The sequence below is a fragment of the Abramis brama genome, assembly GCF_963993115.1.
Source record: "Abramis brama genome assembly, chromosome: 2".
Classification (NCBI taxonomy): domain Eukaryota; kingdom Metazoa; phylum Chordata; class Actinopteri; order Cypriniformes; family Leuciscidae; genus Abramis; species Abramis brama.
In genome coordinates this window covers 68,318,516-68,328,515 of record NC_139964.1, presented here as the reverse complement: position 1 = coordinate 68,328,515, position 10,000 = coordinate 68,318,516, and the positions used below count along the sequence as shown (strand labels likewise).

Here is a 10,000-nt window from a genome sequence, read left to right as displayed (position 1 = left end):
ATTCACTGGAATGGAAATTAATGTAGAAATATTCACTGCAATGGACATTAATGTAGAAATATTCACTGGAATGGACATTAATGTAGAAATATTCACTGCAGTGGACATTAATGTAGAAATATTCACTGGAATGGACATTAATGTAGAAATATTCACTGTAGTGGACATTACTGTAGAAATATTCACTGCAGTGGACATTAATGTAGAAATATTCACTGCAGTGGACATTCATGTAGAAATATTCACTGCAGTGGACATTCATGTAGAAATATTCACTGTAATGGACATTACTGTAGAAATATTCACTGTAATGGACATTACTGTAGAAATATTCACTGCAGTGGACATTCATGTAGAAATATTCACTGCAGTGGACATTCATGTAGAAATATTCACTGCAGTGGACATTCATGTAGAAATATTTACTGCAGTGGACATTCATGTAGAAATATTCACTGCAATGGCCATTAATGTAGAAATATTCACTGGAATGGACATTACTGTAGAAATATTCACTGGAATGGACATTAATGTAGAAATATTCACTGGAATGGCCATTACTGTAGAAATATTCACTGGAATGGCCATTACTGTAGAAATATTCACTGGAATGGCCATTAATGTATAGAAATATTCACTGGAATGGCCATTAATGTAGAAATATTCACTGTAATGGACATTAATGTATAGAAATATTCACTGTTATGGACATTAATGTATAGAAATATTCACTGTAATGGAAATTAATGTAGAAATATTCACTGTAATAGACATTAATGTAGAAATATTCACTGGAATGGCCATTACTGTAGAAATATTCACTGGAATGGACATTAATGTATAGAAATATTCACTGTAATAGACATTAATGTAGAAATATTCACTGGAATGGCCATTACTGTAGAAATATTCACTGGAATGGACATTAATGTAGAAATATTCACTGTAATGGACATTAATGTATAGAAATATTCACTGTAATGGACATTAATGTAGAAATATTCACTGGAATGGACATTAATGTATAGAAATATTCACTGTAATGGAAATTAATGTAGAAATATTCACTGTAATAGACATTAATGTAGAAATATTCACTGGAATGGCCATTACTGTAGAAATATTCACTGGAATGGACATTAATGTATAGAAATATTCACTGGAATGGACATTAATGTATAGAAATATTCACTGTAATAGACATTAATGTAGAAATATTCACTGGAATGGCCATTACTGTAGAAATATTCACTGGAATGGACATTAATGTAGAAATATTCACTGGAATGGACATTAATGTATAGAAATATTCACTGGAATGGCCATTAATGTAGAAATATTCACTGGGATGGCCATTAATGTAGAAATATTCACTGGAATGGACATTAATGTATAGAAATATTCACTGGAATGGACATTAATGTATAGAAATATTCACTGGAATGGACATTAATGTAGAAATATTCACTGGAATGGCCATTAATGTAGAAATATTCACTGGAATGGACATTAATGTATAGAAATATTCACTGGAATGGACATTAATGTAGAAATATTCACTGGAATGGCCATTACTGTAGAAATATTCACTGGAATGGACATTAATGTATAGAAATATTCACTGGAATGGACATTAATGTATAGAAATATTCACTGGAATGGACATTAATGTAGAAATATTCACTGCAGTGGACATTAATGCACGGGTTTATCTGTGGCAATAGCCAACAATACATTTTATGGGTCAAAATTATAGATTTTTCTTTTATGCCAAAAATCATTAGGATATTAAGTAAAGATCATGTTCCATCAAGATATTTAGTAAATTTCCTATCGTAAATAAATAAAATATGTATTTTTGTGAATGAATGCAGCAAAAACGTGAACATAAATGACTTTAAACTTTAAAGTTGATTTTCTCAATCTTTAGATTTTTTTGCACCCTCAGATTCCAGATATTCAAATAACTGTATCTCAGACAAATCTTGTCCTATCCGAACAAACCATTTAAAAAAATTGACCCATGTGACTGGTTTTGTGGTCCAGGGTGACAAATATGTCCTCAAAACAAAACATTTTCATTATTCCTGTACAAAATATAAGCTCAAGCTTCTGTCTGACAGACACGTGCATCATCATCATGTTGTATTTCTCTTTTACTCTTTCTTATTCCTGTGAAGCGCTTTGAGATGAAGGCGCTATAGAAAATAAAGTTTATCATTATTATTATTATTATCTTTAGCATGACTTCATGAATGTCAGCTTTAACCGCATTAAACTCCTTCAGTGCTCCAGAGGGATTTATTCCCCTCGTGCTGCTGCTACTCGAGGCTCTCTCTGGAGAAAATGACGTTTTTTGGAATAAACATTGTAAGAGAACAAACATCTTCAACACTGACGCAAGACTAGTTTAAAGAAGACCAATGATTTAATCTGTTTTCACTGTCACTTCTGTAAAGTGCTATAAAGTAACGCGGTCAGGATGAAACTGGTTACATTGTTACTTTTCAGAATGTTATTTCACAGTTACAGTAAACACTGTTAATCCTGTCAACACTGCAAGTTAATTTTGTAAACACTGCTACATTCTTACTTTGTAAATACTGATAATTTTGGCAAAACTGTAACAGTTACTTTTGTAAACACTGCTACACTGTTACATTGTAAATACAATTAGTTTTGGAAACAGTTACATTATTACTTTTTACAGTATTAATATTGGCAAAACTGTAACAGTTACTTTTGTAAACACTGCAACATTATTACGTTGTAAATATAGTTACTTTTGTCAACAATGCAACATCGTAACACTGCGTGACTTCATTTCATTACAACTTAAGTAAAGACGGCCATCATATTCATGTCATGTGTTACCAAAATTACTATGGTAACCATGGTATAGTTTCCTCCCGAGTACCAGTTATTGCTTATGATAAATGATAAAACCACAACAGTAAGAGATCTGACTCGGAATCTTTGTCATTTTGATCAATTTTTTTTATGACAGCGACAAACACCAAATCACCAGAGTTTACATTAACTAAAGTAACTATTATGTTGTGGTGTAAACTGTGGTAAAAGGTAAACATTGTAAAGGTAAGTAGAAGTAAAGGTTATCACTGGTCAACAAACGGCTCATTGAAGTAACGGTTGCTGCTGCTAAAACGCTTTTAATCACTTTGTGACATTAAACGCGTGTTAAAACAGATCTGTGTGAGTGTGTGATTGTTGTTTTACTCACATCGGTGTGACTCGGAGAGTTGAGCGCGCACGAGCAGAAACACGAGGCCGATCAGGATCCTCATGCTCGCGCTTTCTGTCGGATAAAGATCCACTCACTCGAACCTCACACGCTTCCGGTTCTGATCCGAACCCCAACACTCGGTTCTTCCCGTTCACGGTCCTCTAGCTCGAGCTCGCGCGCGCACTCATGACTGAGCAGCATGGGTGGGTTAGTTAGTTAACCGTGGATGAACTAGCAGCCCTCAGCTGGTCAATGTGCTCGTGCACGCGGGTGTGAAGGTAAAAGGAAATTATGTAACAGGAATTTAAGCTGATTTTGCTTTTGATACATAGTGAATTTAACCTCTTAATTTCTCCAGTTAAAAATAAGAAAATCAGCGTTTTTATTTAATTGACAAACAAAAAAAGTTTCAACAATGTTTCAAACAAGTATTCATTAGTTCAGTGAGCTCATTAAATTATTACATTGTTTAAATTAATACATTTTTTAGCTAACTGTGATTTGTATATGTACATTTCTGAAATGCATAACTCAGACAGTTTCCTCTGATAACAGATCACTGTAAACTGTAATGTGGACTCATGTATTTTCTGTATGAGATGATGTGTATTATGAAACGCGCTGTACAAATAAATGTGCATTGAATTGAAACTTCTCAGATTTACCAGGACACCACAGTCAGAGATCTCAACATCAGCTCAAAACTGCTCAACATTCATTTAATACAACCAGTGGCTCATTTGAGTCTGTTTTACAGATTATTCATTGCAAATCAGGTTTATTGGCAAAATGTACAGACTTTCAGCTGTTTCAGCAAATCAGTCAAAAGTAATTGAAATATCTCAACATAACAAATATCTCAAGTGCTTTCCCCAAATTCAACTGAAAAAATGCAACTTTTAATGACTTCTGCAGTCTCAGAATTATTCACCCCCTGAATATAATCCCTCAGAACAGTGCAGATCTGCAGAACAGGGGTCGTCTCATTAATCAAGGGCTTCATTAGCTGCACCAGGTGTGCTTGAGCTAGAACACATGAAACATCTGAACTGGCGAGGTTTGTTGAGCGTCACGTTTGACTGCATGTTAGAAATACATAAAAAAAATGGTCCAGAAAGTTAAGAGGTACAGTATCATCGCCCTTCACAAACAAGGACCAGGAAACAACAAGATAGTTTGCCAGTTCAAAGTTAAAGGAACTGTGGTTACACTACCTGCATTATTCTGTATTATACATTTTTAAGGCCAGACAGGTAGTTTGTTGAGGTCAATTTGTAAAGAAAGACTACACGCCTGCGCACATATATATTCAAACGCGCAAATCTATAGACTAAACACGTAATACGCATGTGCTATACACGCATGTGTTATACATCCCGTCTGCAGCAAAAGGCTGTTCTACTCAGTGCTAAAGATGCTCGTCATGAAGGGGGTGAATAGTTTTGAGACTGCAGAAGTCATTAAAAGTTGCATTTTAAATTGAATTTGGGGAAACCACTTGAAACATTTGTTGTGTTGAGCTATTTCAATCGCTTTTGATTGATTTGTTCATTGCAAACAGCTGAACGTCTGTACGTTTTGCCAATAATCCTGATTTGCAATGTTAATTGAATAGTTTGATTACAACTGTATTTCTCCAAAGATGTTTTAGGAGAAGCATCTGAGCTCAGGAGGAGCTTTTAAACTTTCCTCCGGCTATATCTGTGTTTTCCCGGAGTCATTCCTCATCTCAGTGATGCTTCTATGTTTAGTGTCTTTGAGAAGCGAACAGCATGTGAGAATAAAGACTCGGACACGGATCTCTTTGCTATTGCCTTCATTTGCAATAAAGAAGCGTGTGTCTCGTTCACTCAGTTGGTCTGTACACACACGTGTCACATGAACACACGTCATACAACACACACGGCTGTCCCTTCTGAAGGATCAAAGCTCCTTCATCAATTACTCAGATCAAGAATTGCTCATAAGTGACATTATTGCATACTTCATACTGTGCGTTTGGGTTATTTTGAGGGTTTTTTTCTTCACAAAAGCATTATTCTGTGATATAAAAATAAATAGCAATTCCTTTGGGGGCTGAAATGCAGAATTACTGAAACATGCATGACTGAAGGACGTACAGAAACTCAATAACTTGAGTGTGAATAAAAATACAACTCCATACTAACGTCTGCGGACACAGAAGAAGATAAGCGTGAATCTCCAGTGCATATTTCACCCCTAAATCATAAGAAAATAAGAAATGATTTTCCCCGTACAGAAAATAAAGCATCAGTATTTGTCAAATTACTTGGAAAAGTATTTGGCATTAGAATAATGTGAATTTGAAGGGTTAATGCGTTTAATTGTCTTCAAAATAGTCAGAATGCCGGAAAATGGCTTTGAGTTTCGTTACGAATTATGTAAATATTAAAATATGTGTATACATATATAAATAAATATAAAAATGTAAATATATATATATATATATATATATATTTACACACACACATTTACATTTTGTTCATTTAGCAGACAAATGAGGAATACAAGCTATTCATCTTAAGTAAATATATAATGTATATGTCTATATATTTATATTTATATATATTCTTTTGATATAAGGGTGAAATATGACCAGGACATGTTCTTGACAGGTTTTTATGAAATGCATCAAAATAATCACATCCATATCAAACGTCTCAATAAATTGTGACTGAGTTATTATTCATTATTAATCAATAAAACACACTCATGCGTGCTCGCTTCAGTCACACACACACACACACACACACAGTGAATTTAAAACACGTTCCTACAGGACGTGACACACAACAGGAAGTATAAAAACACAAATATCCAGCAGAGACGTTCATGTGATGCTGAACACACACAACTGGACCCACAAACCGTGAGGAACTCGTTTAGTGTCACATGCTGGGATGAGGACGTCTGGCATGCTCCGACACACGACACGTTTCCCACAATGCAGCACTTCTTCAGCTGCTAGCGAAATTGTGAGTCAACACTGGACACGTCTGAACGGAGGGCAAGTGCAGGCAGAAACAGAGCAGGATATTTATCATCATGTTACACCAGTTAAAAACACAGTTAGAGTTCATCAGGTTCAGCAGAACATCTGAAAACCCTGTGAACGCAAAGGATTGTGGTCCTGAAGACTTCAACTGGAATACTCCGTTATAAAAACATCCACAACTAGAGGTCGTCTCATCGCCTTCTAGCTTAAAAACATCATAAAATGTTAAAACGCGCATGTGAGGCGAAGCTACATCGTCCACTGTCGCGCGTGACGTATGTTCAGAGGAAGCTGTCGTTCGGTTATCGTATAAAAACACCAGAGTTTCAGCTTTCGTCTGTGGCCGCCGTCCTGTCAATCACAACTGTTGCCATAGAGAGGGTGGGAGTGGTCAGATGGAGTAGGTGGAGCTTTCTGACTGCTGGCGGATGTAGCACTGGAAGCTCTGATCACCGATTGGATGTTCCCTGTAAACACAAACGTGATACATTGTAACGGAAAAGGGAAGTCAGAATGTCTAACTACCAACTTGTGCACACAAATAAAGTTGATCAATGTGATTATAACTATTTCATTGCACAGCTCTTTATATAAAGTTGGATGAATATTCTATCCAACTTTATCCGCATACATACAGTACATTAATAAACACTGAGTGGCAGAGACACTGAGTGGCAGAGACACTGAGTGGCAGGAACACTGAGTGGCAGGAACACTGAGTGGCAGGAACACTGAGTGGCAGGAACACTGAGTGGCAGGAACACTGAGTGGCAGGAACACTGAGTGGCAGGAACACTGAGTGGCAGGGACACTGAGTGGCAGAAACACTGAGTGGCAGAGACACTGAGTGGCAGGAACACTGAGTGGCAGGAACACTGAGTGGCAGGAACACTGAGTGGCAGGAACACTGAGTGGCAGAGACACTGAGTGGCAGGAACACTGAGTGGCAGGGACACTGAGTGGCAGGGACACTGAGTGGCAGAGACACTGAGTGGCAGAGACACTGAGTGGCAGGAACACTGAGTGGCAGGGACACTGAGTGGCAGAGACACTGAGTGGCAGAAACACTGAGTGGCAGAAACACTGAGTGGCAGGAACACTGAGTGGCAGGAACACTGAGTGGCAGGAACACTGAGTGGCAGGGACACTGAGTGGCAGAGACACTGAGTGGCAGGAACACTGAGTGGCAGGAACACTGAGTGGCAGGAACACTGAGTGGCAGGGACACTGAGTGGCAGAAACACTGAGTGGCAGAAACACTGAGTGGCAGGGACACTGAGTGGCAGGGACACTGAGTGGCAGAGACACTGAGTGGCAGGAACACTGAGTGGCAGGGACACTGAGTGGCAGAGACACTGAGTGGCAGAAACACTGAGTGGCAGAAACACTGAGTGGCAGGAACACTGAGTGGCAGGAACACTGAGTGGCAGGAACACTGAGTGGCAGGGACACTGAGTGGCAGAGACACTGAGTGGCAGGAACACTGAGTGGCAGAGACACTGAGTGGCAGGGACACTGAGTGGCAGGGACACTGAGTGACAGAGACACTGAGTGGCAGAGACACTGAGTGGCAGAAACACTGAGTGGCAGAAACACTGAGTGGCAGAAACACTGAGTGGCAGGAACACTGAGTGGCAGGAACACTGAGTGGCAGGAACACTGAGTGGCAGAGACACTGAGTGGCAGGAACACTGAGTGGCAGGAACACTGAGTGGCAGAGACACTGAGTGGCAGGAACACTGAGTGGCAGAAACACTGAGTGGCAGAAACACTGAGTGGCAGAAACACTGAGTGGCAGAGACACTGAGTGGCAGAAACACTGACAACTCATCAATTAAATATTTACCATCGTATATTCTGCATAATTGGATGTTTTTAAATAAACTGACAAAAAACTACACAAGTTTTAGTGCTGGACGATATGATGATATATAAGTGATCACATGGATTTAAACCTTCCTATATTGTATTTACATAAAGCGATCACAAGCAAATTTGCTTTATGTATTTCCCCGGTGTTGAAATCAGGCTCATATAAATGTCAGGAAACACGATTCCTGGCGGGATGTCAATATCCATGATCACTGGATCTTTGGTGAGTTGTAAGGAACACTATATCCAGTCCAACCTTTAGTTTAAACTCGTTTGTTTTACTGGCGTTTTCACAGTTTCTGCTATTAAATCCAGTCACTCAGCAGCTCTTCTGCCACTCAGTGCGACTGAGGGAGTGTGTTCCCACGGGAAAGTGACGACTATAAGGCATATAAAGATATTATAAACGTCAACATGATGATTTTCCTGTAAAGCTGCTTTGAAACGAGATGTATTGTGAAAAGCGTGACACTTACTGGCTTCCATACTTGGTTTTCCTGAACTTGTCTCGCTTGTACTGCGTGTGCTGCTGCTCCAGTGTCTGTACGGCTGAGATGACGAGTCTCAGGGTTTTATACGTCTCCTTCGGGTCGTCGATCACAAACGTGGAGTATTCCTCCTGCTCAGGTCCGTCGTACACCGACTTACTGCCACACGCCTCTGGGTGGAGAGAAGAGTCGAGGCACAGTCAGCAAGTGTTTATCAAAGTGCTGTACACACATATCTATGGAAGCTTGTTTCCACCACAGAGTGAAAAATAAAAAAGGTAATTGCGACTTTTTTAATCAGAATTGCGTGATATAAAGTCGCAATTGCAGGTTATAAAGTCAGAATTGCGTGATATAAAGTCGCAATTGCAGGTTATAAAGTCAGAATTGCGTGATATAAAGTCGCAATTGTGTTATAAAGTCAGAATTATGAGATATAAACTATTCTGAGGTAAAAAAAAAACCTGTCTTTTTTCCCCTTAGAATTGGACTTTATATCTCACAATTGTGAGTTTATATCTCACAATTCTGAGAAAAGATTTCAGAATTGCGAGATATAAAGTCGCAATTATGTGTTATAAAGTCAGAATTGTGTGATATAAAGTCGCAATTGCGAGAAAAAAGTCAGAATTCTGACTTTATAAGACGCAATTGCGACTTTATTTCATGCAATTCTGACTTTATATCACGCAATTCTGACTTTAACACATAATTGCGACTTAATTTCACGCAATTCTGACTTTATAACACGCAATTCTGACTTTATATCACGCAATTCTGACTTTATAACATGCAATTCTGACTTTATATCACGCAATTCTGACTTTATATCACGCAATTGTTGCGACTTTATTTCACGCAATTCTGACTTTATTTCACGCAATTCTGACTTTATATCTCGCAATTCTGACTTTATATTTCGCAATTCTGACTTTATATCATGCAATTGTTGCGACTTTATTTCACACAATTCTGACTTTATATCACGCAATTGTTGCGACTATTTCACGCAATTCTGACTTTATTTCACGCAATTCTGACTTTTTCACGCAATTCTGACTTTACATCTTGCAATTGTTGCGACTTTATTTCACGCAATTCTGACTTTATTTCACGCAATTCTGACTTTATATCACGCAATTCTGACTTTATAACACGCAATTCTGACTTTATAACACGCAATTCTGACTTTATTTCTCGCAATTGTTGCGACTTTATTTCACGCAATTCTGACTTTATTTCACGCAATTCTGACTTTATATCACGCAATTCTGACTTTATATCACGCAATTCTGACTTTATAACACGCAATTCTGACTTTATATCACGCAATTGTTGCGACTTTATTTCAAGCAATTCTGACTTTATTTCACGCAATTC

At 38.1% G+C, this 10,000-nt stretch overlaps 2 protein-coding genes across 4 annotated transcripts in view; both read right to left on the bottom strand.

Moving 5' to 3' along the window:
- The window catches only part of pros1 (protein S), a 20,155-nt gene extending 16,615 nt beyond the window's left edge, over positions 1-3,540 (bottom strand). The window contains exon 1 of one of the 2 annotated variants that reach the window (XM_084095034.1): positions 3,242-3,540. In XM_084095034.1, coding sequence (XP_083951160.1) covers positions 3,242-3,305 — 64 coding nt within the window. In that variant the 5' untranslated portion in view covers positions 3,306-3,540. The remainder of the gene's footprint in view (positions 1-3,241) is intronic. The other variant, XM_084095035.1, reaches the window with a different exon arrangement.
- A 2,335-nt stretch (positions 3,541-5,875) lies between these two features.
- rasa3 (RAS p21 protein activator 3) overlaps positions 5,876-10,000 on the bottom strand; it is a 54,449-nt gene continuing 50,324 nt past the window's right edge. Inside the window, exons 23-24 of one of the 2 annotated variants that reach the window (XM_084095014.1) lie at positions 8,609-8,792; positions 5,876-6,727 (exon numbers count right to left, since the gene is read on the bottom strand). In XM_084095014.1, the coding sequence (XP_083951140.1) occupies positions 6,652-6,727; positions 8,609-8,792 (260 nt within the window). In that variant the 3' untranslated portion in view covers positions 5,876-6,651. The remainder of the gene's footprint in view (positions 6,728-8,608; positions 8,793-10,000) is intronic. The other variant, XM_084095013.1, reaches the window with a different exon arrangement.